Genomic DNA, 14,465 nt, shown 5'->3' with positions numbered 1-14,465 from the left:
GTGAGACAAATCCGTCTTTGACATGATAAAAAAAACATGAGACCCCTCCCTGCTCTGTAAAAACAATATGCTAAGTCATTTAATTCTTATGTATATCCTTTGTTTCTTTAATCTTTTTTACCCCCTTGACCCATCAGCACCCAGCGCGCCTCCACAACAAGTGACAGTGTTGACGGTGGGAAACCATAACAGCACATCCATCAGCGTGTCATGGGACCCTCCTCCCTCTGACCAGCAGAATGGCATCATCCAGGAGTACAAGGTAGGTTCTTCAGCCTCCTCCACACTGAATATATTAGTCATGTGCTACTCACCCTTACACTGAAATATGTCTGCTGTGTCTGTCTCTGTCAGATCTGGTGTTTGGCCAACGAAACCCGCTTTCATGTCAATAAGTCTGTGGACGCAACCATCCGTTCAGTGGTAGTCGGGGGTCTGCAGACCGGAGTGCAGTACCGTGTGGAGGTGGCTGCAGGCACCAGCGCAGGGGTGGGGGTCAAGAGCAAACCCCAACTCATCATCTTGGGTAATCCACTCATACACACACACACACACACACACACCAGACCTGGAGTCAAATGGAATGACCTCAAAATGGGGGACCGAGGTCTCCATCACCGATTGGGGGTCTGGAAAAATGATTTATCAATTTATCGCACTTGAAGAAAAGAAGATTGCGCTTTACAACGCAGACGTCTACAGAGAAATCAATAGTGGTTCATTAAGTGTAGTGTCTGGTAACACTGTGCCAAGTACTGTTAGCCATATCAATAATCCTCTTCAATATGTGGGCAGCTGGTGCTAACAAAGTAGACAGTGTTTTTGTAGGAGCTTATCAGCCTATCACATCTTATGAAATAGCTAAAGGATGCCCAGAGTATATAAACCCAGAATCAATATGGGAGCCCAGGCCAGATGCTCTTCATCTGTGACTTTTGACTGATATATAATAACACCCTTAACGCCCAGAGAAAGGGAAACAGGCCTGTGGACTGAAGCTTAATGATGGGAGGGGGGGGGATTCCTGCTGGAGACTGTGAATCTAATTTCACAGCACAGTAGCCGCAACAGAAAATCAAACTCTGTCAGAGCTGCTCTGTCAATCTTGTGTCTTGCAGCTCAAGTTGATAAGTGCACTGCTGAATTGATTAACTCTATATTGGATGCACTGATGCTGGGGTCTTTTTTGCTTTTTTTTTTGTTTTGTTTTTTGCTTTCACGAGTGTTTTTTTCCCCCTCCCATTTATTCATGGCCTCATCTGTTGGCTGTCCCAGTAGTCCATGTCTCCTGATGTTTGATATACAGTATGTTTCATGCTTATTGTTTTTATTAAAAGCCCTGCATGCAATTTTACATTTTAATATAATTTCATATAATTTGACTGCAGTCTTCATTGTTTTTGTACATTGTTTTTGGTCTCATTTGAGACATGCTTTGCTCTATGTCGAGGACCATGATGGCAATGAGTTTTTATTTAATCCCAAAAGATTTTCATACACAACACTTGAAACACAATTATTTGTCCGTTCACATTAAATTGACTTTCAAACATCGTTTGTGTGTGTGTGTGTGTGTGTGTGTGTGTGTATTCGTGCCTCCAGGCGCAGAGCTGAGGGACGTGATGACAGGATCGGAGGGCAACAATAGCATCTCCGACGTCGTGAAGCAGCCGGCCTTCATCGCTGGTTTGGGAGGGGCCTGCTGGATTGTCCTCATGGGCTTCAGTGCCTGGCTGTACTGGAGGAGAAAAAAGAGGAAGGGACTCAGCAACTATGCAGGTAAAAGAAAAAGAGAAAAATCATTTGACATGGTTTTGCATCAACACAGGATCTCAAAGCGCAGTTGGTCTCTTTCTCGAGTGAAAGCTGATGTCATCGCAGATGTGACTCCATTTGAGCTGGCTAAAATGCAGAACAAAAGGAAATATATTCAGCGCAGATGGAAATAGGCCCTATTTACTTTAATTCACTGTGCACTGATGTGCATCAACTGTGCTGAGTTCCATCAGCACCACACCTCAACACTCTAATACATTCATACGAGATAAGTAATTTAACATCCCCTTCCATTATCAGAGCACGGCTGGTGTTGTTTGCACATTAACATGAGGTACGTCGAGGTTTAGGTATGGAATGTTCTTTCATCCCGCTGCGAGTCAAGCATATAGCTGTTTGCAATTATCATAATGTGCATTGCAGCTTTCACAATGACTTGGGGAAAGAGAGAGAGCGAGAGAGAGAGAGAGAGAGAGAGAGAGAGAGAGAGAGAGAGAGAGAGAGAGAGAGAGAGAGAGAAAAAGCACTGTGATTTCCTAATTCAACAGGGATTTAGATGATTGAGTGCTGCTTCTCTGATCCCTTCTCTCACAACAAACTGAGGAGTTTAATTCCAAAACATCACATTTCCATTTTGAAAATACTGTTTCTTTTTTAAAGAAGCATTCACATAAAATATTCTGTGATTTCTTTTTTAATGTTAAATATCTTTCAAATAACTTAATTTTAAATAATGAAGAGATTGCAGAATGAATTGCTTGTTTTGTTGTGTTTTGAGGTGTCACATTTGCAAAATGATTTCACAATGAACCTCCTATTCCTCGTACTTCTTGATACAAACCTCTTTCCCCAAAATGTGATTTAGAAGAATTCCATAGATAGATGAAATTATGATGAGGATGCAGATGCCCCAGTGCAAATAAAGGGTTAAACGTGTCACCTTCAGTTAACCTTTAACCCTGAGGGCAATTGGTGCAATTCAGAAAATGCTGGAATGTAATGGTTAGATGCATCTAAATCTGATCGGCGCTGACACATCATCAGTAATGGATGAACAAACAAAGCATAAATGAACGGACTCCATCCACATTTCTACACCCAGTTTCATGAATTGTTTTGGCATGAGAATATGACTTCATCTTTTTGATATTTGCGCTTGTGATTCGTGACACTATGTGTACTCTCTGTCTTTTTGAATTGCAGTTCAGTCATTCACCTTTACTCGAGCAGGTATGTTTTTACATTGTGTTCTTACATATAAAAATGCCACAGTAATTTAGCTGCCTGCATTCTGGACAGCAATAATTTATCAGTCATTTAAATTGACAGTGCTGCTGTACGTCATTGGACAAAAATGCAGTTTACTTCCTTCTCTCTCGCCCTTCTTTTCTCTGCAAGTCACGTTCCAACGAGACAGAGGCCTCATCAGGAATGGAAGGTGAGAATTTAACTTCTAAAAACCAAGAAACCGCACAGCGAGAGTCCCCCCGCTGACATCTCCGTGCTACACACTCTGCCTTCTCAATGACACGAGCCCATTGTAAAAGCTGAAATGAAGAGTTCCCCTGTGATGAATGGAATTTGCATACATGTTCCCCTCTGCTTATTCATACTGTATCAGTGGGTGATTTGCACCGGTGTTCACTTGATGAAACCATTAATCACCCCTTTGAAGTGAGTGCTAGCAATTAATGCAGGTGGGCAGCTGTTTTATTCACGGGCTGGCTCTCGGTTCATGTGAGGTGGCTGGAAGTGTGAGAGGTCGCAGGAGAGGGGGAGAGGTGATGAATGTTCTGTTTAATAAGCTTGGCGGAGTGCACACAGTCATGGGTCGTATGTGGGGGGGAACAAAGTGTTGGACCTTGAGACTCCCCTCGGCCACCAAGAGAATTTCCTGCCAGCTCAAATCGCCCAAAGTTAAGCCTACCTTTCTCTGCTGTTGTTTCAGTAACTCCTTCATATGAATACAGAGGTGAATTTGCTTTGCAGAAAGTGGATTTCCTCTGCTTCCTCTTTCCTTTTTGTCACACCTTAGCAAGCAGATAAGCCCACAGCCAGAGCAAATGTGGCAAGTAATAAACTAAAAATAAACTGATTCTTGCCAAACCCCTTTTTGCACGAGTGTGTTTCTCCACACTGACTGTGCACGCACACATTATTGTATGTGGTGTTGGCGTGTTTCTCAGAGAAAATGTATGTAAATGTATATATATGCTCGTGAAGTTTAAAATGGAAATTATTGACGTAATTGTTTGAACACCTTTGAGCCATCACCAAGTCAGCTGTGAACAATTCCCTTGGCACTTGGCACATCAGGCTCAGTGGGAAATTCACTGTGTAGTTGCATATTAAGTAAATATATGCGAGCAGAATGTGTTCCCTTAATGTGCTGGCATGTGAATGTTTAGCCATTTTTACAGCTGCTGATACGAAGGCGGCTGGGTTTTTTTTTTCTTCTTCTTTATTTCCTCCGTGAATTGCTGCCCACAACTTTCCTACCTTGAAGTCGGAGCCTGTATTCATGACTGTTGTATTTCACAAAGACAAAATGACATGGTAGCTCTTCCTAAACCACCTAATGGGCTTTTGCTGTCTCTGTTGCCATGGAGACAGTGCAGCAGTGTAGCTGATCTGCCAGAGGCTGTCCATGATTCTCAATTTAAAATGTAAATTTCTGTTGTGCTAAGGCTCTAAAGTGGATTTAGTGTGTATTTAGGCCTGCCTTGTTTCTCCGGGGAGAGTAAGGGGTGGTAGAGTTAAGGGGAGGCAGAAGTCTGATTTATAGACTTGCCATTTTATGTCTCTCTGTTGTTTATTGTTGTCCGTGTGCTGGGCTTGCTCCACAGGCGAGAATATGCTGAATGAGTTTTCACATCAATTTGTTGTTGATGCAGCAGGAAGAAAATGAGCAATACAGTTACCAGGGGTAGGCTGAATATTTAACAATGTCACTGCTTCTCTGTCTCCCTCCTCTCTGTCCGACTTCAAATATCCTCTCACAGCCGTCCGGGGCTGCTGAAAGCGGGTGACCAAGGCCTGCCCTGGTTGGCCGACTCATGGCCTTCCACAAGCCTCCCGGCTAATGGCGGCTTGGGAAGTCCGAAGGGCGGCGGCAACTTTGGCCGAGGAGGTAAGAAACGTAAACAGGCAGGGGTGATGAAGGATACGGTTTCAGCAATGCCTGGCTGGACAGCTTTGACACTCATCCTTTTGGAAGCATAGTGACAGAATATCACAAATAAGCACGCACACACAAACAGGCTGAGCACACGCACACAAATTAAAAGCTCCTCTGAGGGCTATATTTTGCTAATTTGATTTGACAAGCTTGATATTTGGCTTAAATTTCTGGTATTTGGATATACTTCTTCCCTGTCATTCTTTGCCATGCCTTGCCGTTATGCATTTCTTGAGGTTGTACAAGATTGATAATCCAAATATACGGGTTTGCATTGTGTATTTGTACGTTTGCATGTGCTCAAAGCTCAGTGGAACCCGGTGAGCCTCAGGCTTTATGTGTGCGAGACAGTAGAGCTGAAGGTTAGCTCTGTTTGAGTATCCCTCATGTGAAAACTCCACCCGTCTCCCACAGAGTGTTGCATGCTAATTACGGTTGTTGATAATCACTTTCATTTATATCAAGTCCATCTGAGACCTGTATTTAACTAATAGAGAGTGCCAGAGCAGCAGGGAGTGTTAATGACCTTAAAGATCGTTAACTTCATGTCAACTCATCTCTCCATGATATTTTTTCTCCATTCCCCTCCTCGCTCCGTCTTCACCCCTCTTCATCTCAGATGTTTTGCCGTCTGCAGCCGTGGAGAAAACGGGCACCATGCTGTCTGACGGTGCCATCTACAGCAGTATCGACTTCATGGGGAAGGCAGGGTACAGCAGCCCGGCCCGAGGCAGTCAGCCCACCCCCTACGCCACCACTCAGATACTCCAGTCCAACAGCTTCCACGAGCTGGCTGTGGACAGGCCAGATCCCCGCTGGAAGGCTTCTCTCCAGGCCCAGCAGGAAATAGCAAACCTGGGCTACTCGCTAACTGACAGACGCCCTGGCACTGGTAAGAGCCGTGATGAAACGAGCACGATCTCAATTCCTTTCTCTTTGTCTTGTGGTCCGCCGTTTGCACCCTTGTGTCTGTAACTTTAGTCTCCGTGTGCTGCAGCACTGCAACATTTTTACATAAAATCACGGGCAATGTGGGTTTTTTTCGTCATTGAAATTACTACAAACTTAATCAGGGAAAGAGCCAAATGGACAGGGGGGAATTTATTTACATATTCACTAAAAATGGACCCTAAGGATAATGTTCTTAATTACTCTTCTGTCTTCATCACAATTGTACCCTGGGAGCTTATCTAGCCCAGAAATGTCACACAATCATGACGCATTTCTTTGGGTTAATTTGATTAGTGATGGCAGAAAATGCCTCGGTGTTCGGAGTTATTTATTTAGTTTATATACGTTTAGTAAAGTCACGGAGGCGTTTCTGTCTGTACTTTTGTAGTTTTGCACAATAGGCTGTGTGCTCAGCTAAATGTCAGCCTTACCAGAGATAAAATAGAGCAAGTGGGAAGAGGCTGTATGGAGGCAACTTTAAGTGGTTTGCCGCAGGTTTTGATGCCTCTTTAAGAAATGTCAACATTTAGAAAAAGTCCTAATGTGCTGTCAGCACACAAAAAAGAGACATAATGAACACCGGGTGGGAGACAGGCTTGAAAAAGTTCAGATAGCGAAGAAAAAATAGAAGATAGCTTTCAAAGCAGCGCTGGATGTGTGTGTGTGTGTGTGTGTGTGTGTGTGTGTGTGTGTGTGTGTGTGTGTGTGTGTGTGTGTGTGTGTGTGTGTGTGTGTGTGTGTGTGTGTGTGTGTGTGTGTGTGTGTGTGAACTCAGTGTGGAGTATTGGTGTAGAGATTTCTTGATATTGTGTAAGAGAAGGCTAAACATTCTTTCCTCTTTACCTACCCCCAGGTGCAAAGGTTGGGAAGAAAAAGAAGGTGAAGGGTGGAACAAAAACCTCTAAATCAAATGGGACATGTTGGGCGAACATGCCCCTGCCTCCGCCACCCATGCACCCTCTCCCCGGGACCGAGGTTGACCTTGACCGTTACCCCCAGGAAAACCACGGAGGAGGGTAAGATGCATTCATATCTCATCAATCTCTGCCCTGAAACACACACAAAACATAGAAAGGCAGAGGAAACACATGCAAACACAGTAATGCACAATGTTGGACAACACTTGGACAGCACATGAATGTGCCTTGTGGAAGAATAAAAATGTTTAAAGCAGGGGTGTCAAACATACGGCCTGCCAGGGGGTCCAGCTCGGCCCGCCGGATGACTTTGCGAAGTGTGAAAATTACGGAAAGACATAAATTGCATTTCTATGAGAATATGGAGGTTTAGGAGTACAAACGTTTTGTAATTTGTTTTAATCGATCCAGTAATTGCTTCAAAAACAGCGTAAATGCGACGTCTGCTCCGGAGGCAGCAGCGCTCGCTGCTAGGGAATCTGCAGAGGAGAGCCCAGGCAGATAAACAGTGGGCTGATGTCTGAGTTTTTGGTTTTTATGTTTCTAGTTTATTGTAGAAAGACCTTAAAATAGGGTTCATCATCCAAAAACCTTCACCAATTATTTAAACATAGAGAAGTATTGTCGTTATTATGCTATGATTTTACTGGTCTGGCCCACTTGAGATCAAAGTGGGCAGTGTGTGGCCCCTTAACTAAAATGAGTTTGACACCCCTGGTTTAAAGGATTACATTTAGGTCAGTTTATGACGGGTTTGGGGGAAATAATCATAAAGTAGAGACTATTTCTAAGTGTTAAGAATATTTTCTGTGTCGTAAAATGTACATATTGTCTGTGTAACAGCTGAATAGTTGAAGACATCCTTACAGAAACAAACATGAGTTTCCCATGTTTTTCACATTGGACACATGATCGCACCTTTGACACATGTTTACCACATGTTGCAACATATGATAACAAAAATATGTGGAAAAGTTTTCACATGGGAATCTACATGGGCTACACACATTACACTATGGAAATGTTCCAAAACCACATGTTTCATATGTGCAAAATACACGTTTCTCATGTGCACAATCACATGTTTAGGCTATGTGGTCACATGAATGTTTGTACATGTGAAATTCATGTTTTTCTGTAAGGGCAAACTCAATATGATGATTAATAAAAAATGATTTTGTCCACATACCAGATATGACAGCAACAGCTGGGCCCCGCCCATGTCTGTCCAGACCTACTGCCACCAGAGTTTGGACAACGAAGTTGAGGAGGAGCGAGGTCCGACTCCTCCCCTGAGAGGAAGGTCCTCCTCGCCTGCAGCAGCTCCTTTCAGTCAGCCCTCATCTTCCTCTCTCACCTCCGCCCACCATGAAGAAATGCAGTCCATCTTGCAGGCCCACCTGGATGAGCTGACCAGAGCTTACCAGTACGAGGTGGCCAAGCAGGCGTGGTGAGGATCCTTTAGTCATTATTTTCTAAAATGACTTACATCTTCTCTGGTAAAACAAAAGACCTCATCTGAATCATTCAAAAGCCTCACACTGCCTGAAGGCATCGCAGCGTCATTTAAATGTTTGCTTTGCACAGTCGGTGAGATACCTATAATTTTATTCATTTCCTTCCGTTGATAGTTTGGGTTTTGCATATCAATGGCTGATGTTTGAGCATCTTATAATGCTGGTATTTACATGTGTCAGCCCAAACCTGCAGTCCATGTGTCTTGCGAGCGATAAAACCATCTCTCCATTGATTACACCTTTGATGGAGCATTGGAAAACTTGACAAGTCAGTGGTGACATGTGTTGGAGGGTAATGACAGGGTTTAGTCTTACATGCTGGTCTGACATGGGTAAATAGAGTTGGTAATTATGCATGCATCTCCTCTACGGTGGGATGTGAGCCATCATGGAGGACAGCTGTGCGGGAGATAACAGGCATGTTGGTGACAGCCCTGCCCATCCAGATATCCTTTATCCAGTCCAATTACAACTCCATTGTGTTAGCACAACGCACACCAGCGCTGAGAAAGTAATCAGTGAAATCACTGCAGGCATTCATGGTTTCTGCACATTGCATCCATACCCTTCTGAATATCCACTAATTCTGCATTCTACCACTTGTTTTGCAGCATTTTCATGGCAAATTGTTTGAAATTGACTTCGTTTATTCATATACTGTATTTTCCCATATTTAATTAGGCACATGAAGAGCAGTCCAAATGTGTCCAACACCCCAATGGACTTCATGTCCAGTACACTGGGCTCTGATTTGGGAGCCACACTCCTTTCTGAAGAAGACGAGGAGGAAGAGGAAGAGGAGAGATACGCTGTGGTGTCAAAGAATTTGTGTGGCTTTGAATACACTCCTGATCACAGTGTGGATAACCTTGAGGGCTCAGGTATGTCTTATAATTCATAGAAGTGATTGCTTTGAAACGGATGTAGGAGTTCATGCTCACAGCTAACTGTCCTGAAAGGAAACACATCACCACATTCGTTCAGTTCAAAATATCATCAAACACATGAGAAATGTGGCCAATGCCGTTTCAGATAATTGTCAATCATGCCATGGGGGATGGTGAAATACCATAACAAATTTGAATTCAACTTTATTTACAGACCATCTGCGATGCAAAATTCCAACAGAGGATGCTCAACAATAAAAGGAAAGTAAAAGAATACAAAAGTGATACATAAAGAAAATAAAAATAATAATAATAAATGACTATATAAAAAATATTAAGAATTCTAAGCTAAAAAGACTGTCTCAGGATTTATAAAAAAAAAAAAAAAAAAAAAAAAAAAGGTGTTTACAGCTCGTGATGCCCTTCGCTCATGTATACATCTATATTTTATGAATATAAATAATAAATTGAACAATTCATTATGAAAAACGGACTATTTTTTCACAATTATCTATTGGATGTATTCGTCTCATTAAAAGCACCCTGCGTTTAAGAATATGGATAGCTAAAGTCAAACTCATCACTTGCATGTATATGAATAGGAAATAAGCAGATTTTGACATACCTATTACTCCCTGTGCAGCTCAAATAGTTTTTTTGTTGTTATCATCACTAACAAACCAAGATAGTGTGCATGGAAATGTTTTTATTTGAAATTTTGAAATTGCAATTTTGATATGTAAAAGGGGGGACAATCCTTCTTTTACCTGTCATACAGTACATGTAGCTGAAGCGGCTACAGCCACTCAACCCACTGCTGCATTCATATTGGACAGTCTAAACTGTAACTCCATTGACAATGTTCAGTGCCGGTTCAGGGAGAAGTGTGTTCTTTGTGTGGGAAGCTAAAAAGTAGTTCCGTGACACATAAAGGGTGATGTTTGCGTGTGTCTGTGATGCACAGAAATTACAGAACAACATTAAAAACATGGCACTGGATGTTCAAAAAACATCAGCTTTTTGACTAATCCGGGGTTTAGCAGATTTGTCCAATATCAACATGCAGCCTGCCAACAGGGTTTGGGCCACTGAGGCTGAAATCACAGTGCAGTGTGTTGGCTCGCTGAACTATCGCCTATGGACACACTGCATAGAACAAAGACCAAAGCATACAATAGATGATTCAGTGCCACACATACAAACCCTCCCTTAACCCCCCTCCTCCCTCCCCATAGTGCTAAGTCTTTTAGGATATTACATAGTAGATTAGGAGCATGTTAGTGTAGCCAACAGGGACAGTGATTGACGCTCAAAAGGTGATGCAGGAACTGTAGTTGGTCAAAAGTAAAACGGATATCGTGGGTACCCTTTTAAAACTAACACTATTGTTTTTCAAACGGATATTCAGACAGCCTGTTAAAAGTTCCTTGAAGTCATCCTCGGACAGACATCGAAGCCATAACGTACAATATTTTTAACAACTTTATTAGCACTCTCACCGAGAAGTAACACATCTAACATTTAAGGTTTGATGCATTTATAAATAGGTTTCTGTCTGAAAGTTTCTTTAGAGAGAAACTTGATAGCCTCTCCCACAGGGACGCAACTGCACCATTTTTAGATTCCACTGTTTGATAGGTTAAGATTGACTTGTGCATTGAGAATATGTGTTCTTCAACACTTTTAATAAGCCGCTGCAGGGCAAAATATAGGTCAGCGTGACTAAAAATATTTACAAACATTAGCAATGCAAACAATTTATCAACTCATATTTTAGCTGTCACATATTGTGAGGCACTGTGTTAGAAGTGTGCCCACGCCCACTGAGAGAATGTCTTCAGTCCAGTAAATCAAACCATGAATGAAGTCACTGTGGCAGCAGTATTTCCACAGGGGGAGCCAGATTGCATTTGGGGAGTGTTGCTGTAAATGACATATTTGTTAACACATATTTCTGTGATGTCTGTTCCTTAATAGTTCCTCACATTGCTCCAAAGAAAGAAAAAAAACCAGCTCTTTAGGATATCTGATTAAAGCTTTTAGTAACACTATTGAAGAAGCAGAAGTATGAAGGAGTTATACTTATTTCCATAAATCCAGTGGGATGGAAACAGTGCGCGAATCCTCTTTACACCTCGTTTAAAGATACCACATTTAGACGAGAATGTTTCACAAAGGATTTGCATAACATATCCAGTAATTAATCTGACTTCTTTGTCTTTGTTGATTTCAATTTTGACACTAATCCTTCTGACTCTGTAGATCTGCATCACTCTTAAAATGTCTGGCTTGATCTGCTCTGTGTGAGCCAAATACTTGTTAGCTGAACCTTTATCTTCAATAGCAGTCTCGCTCGTTGTAGGTAAAGCCTCCCAGCAGTGTCACTCCGATAGCTTTGGCACGGCGGACCGCGGCGCACAGGGCACACATAGCCTTGGACACAAGAGGGCACCACTCACCGGCCACAAACCTCAGACAGACAAGGTTGGAACTCTTCCCAGACGAAGGGGCGCCAACACAGACGGTAAGTTTGGACTTCAATACTCTCAGCCATTATTTATCAAAAGAATCCTCTGTTATGGTAAATTCAGTGCAAAGGGCTTATATATCATGATATCGTATTTGTATCCTTTGCCAAACACCCTCATCGACCACCCACTCCGCAGCCCACACGCCGGCGATGAAGTCCCTGCACGGCATGGGTTCCCACATGCACGGCTCGTGGGCAGCTGCGGCATCAGACCCTTCTGAGGAGTGCATGGTGACCGTGTCGACGCTGGAGCGGCAGCATATGGCTTCCTGGAGTGGCACGGCATCATCCAACAGGGCCACCCTGAGCAGGGGCTCCCACAAGAGACCTGGCACAGACCCCTCCCACAACGGGCATCCTTCCACAAACGGCACAGAGAAAAGGGAGCACTGTAAGTGTCGATCCTCGTGGGGGCGCATCAGTGTGCACATCACACATGAGTGGGTGTATCAAATACTGCACAGAGAGCAATAACATGCAAGTTGTACTAAACCTTTTTACTCCCGTGTTTACTAAATCATGTAATAGTTTTCATTTGATTAACTCTGACAAAGAATAATAGACAAAACATTACATTTAATCGGCTTACTTGTTTACCTATTTGAATTATTAATATGATTTTGTAGAATTGCTTATAATAACCTAAGAGAAATTCCTATTATCTCGTATTATTATAGCCAGGTCTGAGAAATAGGAGTATTTGGTGGGAAATAATTGAAGTATTTCCACTTGAAAAATGAAGCAGCTAAACTGAAGAGAAATTCTGCTTGTAAGAAAGGTGTGAATATCATAATCAAATGTATAATTTTACACTTAGTTGTACTTTTGAGCTCATTTTTGTGCTTTCAATTTATTTACATGACTTTCTATTTTTAATTTGACTTCAATCCCGCATTTTGATTTTGTTAAATTATTTTAAGACTAATTTGATTCCATACACAAATTTAGAAACAACTAACACACACATTACTTAATGCGTAGCTACAGTGACATTTTTTTTTTTTTTTTTTTTTTATATGAAGAGGAAATAATGTATAAATATTTTAGATATCAGGATCAAATGTATCTTGAGGTAGTTTAATGGAAATGCAGATACTGAGAGTGGAGTATTCAGTGTCATCCAGAGTTCACAGTGTTGTTGCTGTGTCTTCCTGTCTCTCTTTCAGAGTCTATGTGAGGCATCATTCCCTGCAGTTGCTGCCTGTCCCAGGACACCTTGTTTATAAGCGCTATGAGATTTTTCTCTCTGCGAGTGACACAGAATGATGTTCAGAAGACGGAGAGGAGAGCGAATGATGACGAAGAAGCAAAATTGTGCGAGATGAAATGCAGAGCTGTAAATGTCATGTACAGACACCGACACCACTCTCACAGTGTTACTTTCACCCCCCTCCCCCTCCCACACACACACCCCCACCCCCACCCCCCCTCTTCAAAAGAGTATGTTATATGTCCGCTTCTATATTCTGTCACATGGTGTACAACCGTTCACACAGTGGAGATGAAGAAGAAAACACAACTAAATGACTAATTGAAATGAAAAAGGACTTGCATAATTTGTAAATATATTTTGTAATGTTTTTTCTCTTTCTTTTGCTTTGCTATGCAAGCCAAACCCAATGTTGTCTCTTTTGTGATTTATTACTGTGAATCATTTTTCATTAATGCTCAAACTGTTAGCTTATTTCGATGAAGCTACTGTATTGTTGTACTTTGCACAGAGCGTTTTTGGTGAAAATAAGCACAAACTCATTGTCAGCTGAGCTGAGGAGGAGAATCATAATGGCAAAGAGGGATGTCTATGATGAGCAGAACATAAAACAGAAGATATATTCTTGGCTGTGCTGTAGTTGTTTTGAGAAATACTCGCAGTATATTGAGAGATACAAGGGGGAAAAAAACACAGGTAAATACTTGGAACTAATATGCCAAAATAACTAACTTGTGTTTCATATTTCTTGCTGGGAATCCTATTATGCATTATACTAACAATGGTTCTCAGCAAATGGTTACCATAACATTTTTCAATGGTAACAAAGCAACACATCAGTTGTGATATCCAAAGCAAAGACATAAGAAAATGGATACTTCTCTGCCATTCCCAAAAAGAATATGTTCATAAATAATATATGTGTTTCCTTTCCAGTTACATCCAGTGACACAATCATGTGCAATATTCAAAAGATAACATGACAGTAAAGGGAAATGAGAAAGTGAAAGCCACGTGCATTATTACTTTATTACTTTAGTAGGGCAGAGAAAAATGAATTCAAGTGTCCCAATGTCACCTGCAGACAAATTGCGTAGATTGCAATTGCAAGATGGACTGAAAAAAATATGTGATGTTAAACATCAAAGAAATGATACCATTTTGATTTGTTGTTATGTACTGTAGTACACTGCTGAATGGTTATGAATCTACACCGTCAACTTACAAAAAGTTGTATAGAGTTAAATGACCGCCAAATTTGAAAGATGTTTTGCAAAGTTTTAGAATGCAAATGATTAGTATTTCTTGCCCAGGAGATTCAGGATGTCTTCACATGTTTGGATGGTTACTGTATGTTCTGATCATTGTTCTGGTAATGGCTCTCCCTTTTGAAGAATCTTTACATGCCAGATTGGTTTGCCCTCAGGAAATACACAGCCACACACAGTAGGGCCATTTTTCAATCCTTTGATGCAAAATAAAAAATGTGTATGTGAAAA

The 14,465-nt window shown here is 41.7% G+C and overlaps 1 protein-coding gene across 2 annotated transcripts in view; it reads left to right on the top strand.

Annotated features, from left to right (window-relative positions):
- The window catches only part of LOC138622077 (roundabout homolog 2-like), a 76,286-nt gene extending 61,821 nt beyond the window's left edge, over positions 1-14,465 (top strand). The window contains exons 15-27 of one of the 2 annotated variants that reach the window (XM_069700562.1): positions 138-262; positions 355-526; positions 1,603-1,779; positions 2,980-3,006; positions 3,175-3,214; positions 4,779-4,906; positions 5,592-5,846; positions 6,759-6,921; positions 8,015-8,272; positions 9,021-9,220; positions 11,589-11,750; positions 11,893-12,147; positions 12,923-14,465. In XM_069700562.1, the coding sequence (XP_069556663.1) occupies positions 138-262; positions 355-526; positions 1,603-1,779; positions 2,980-3,006; positions 3,175-3,214; positions 4,779-4,906; positions 5,592-5,846; positions 6,759-6,921; positions 8,015-8,272; positions 9,021-9,220; positions 11,589-11,750; positions 11,893-12,147; positions 12,923-12,924 (1,964 nt within the window). In that variant the 3' untranslated portion in view covers positions 12,925-14,465. Of the gene's footprint in view, positions 1-137; positions 263-354; positions 527-1,602; positions 1,780-2,979; positions 3,007-3,174; positions 3,215-4,778; positions 4,907-5,573; positions 5,847-6,758; positions 6,922-8,014; positions 8,273-9,020; positions 9,221-11,588; positions 11,751-11,892; positions 12,148-12,922 lie in introns of both variants that reach the window. The other variant, XM_069700561.1, reaches the window with a different exon arrangement.

This window comes from Brachyistius frenatus, unplaced genomic scaffold, assembly GCF_029030835.1.
Source record: "Brachyistius frenatus isolate BFR_SWC_R1_liver_20210118 unplaced genomic scaffold, ASM2903083v1 Contig_34, whole genome shotgun sequence".
In the NCBI taxonomy this organism is placed as follows: domain Eukaryota; kingdom Metazoa; phylum Chordata; class Actinopteri; family Embiotocidae; genus Brachyistius; species Brachyistius frenatus.
The sequence above is the reverse complement of the archived record's forward strand: the minus strand, read 5'-3'. Positions and strand labels throughout refer to the sequence as shown.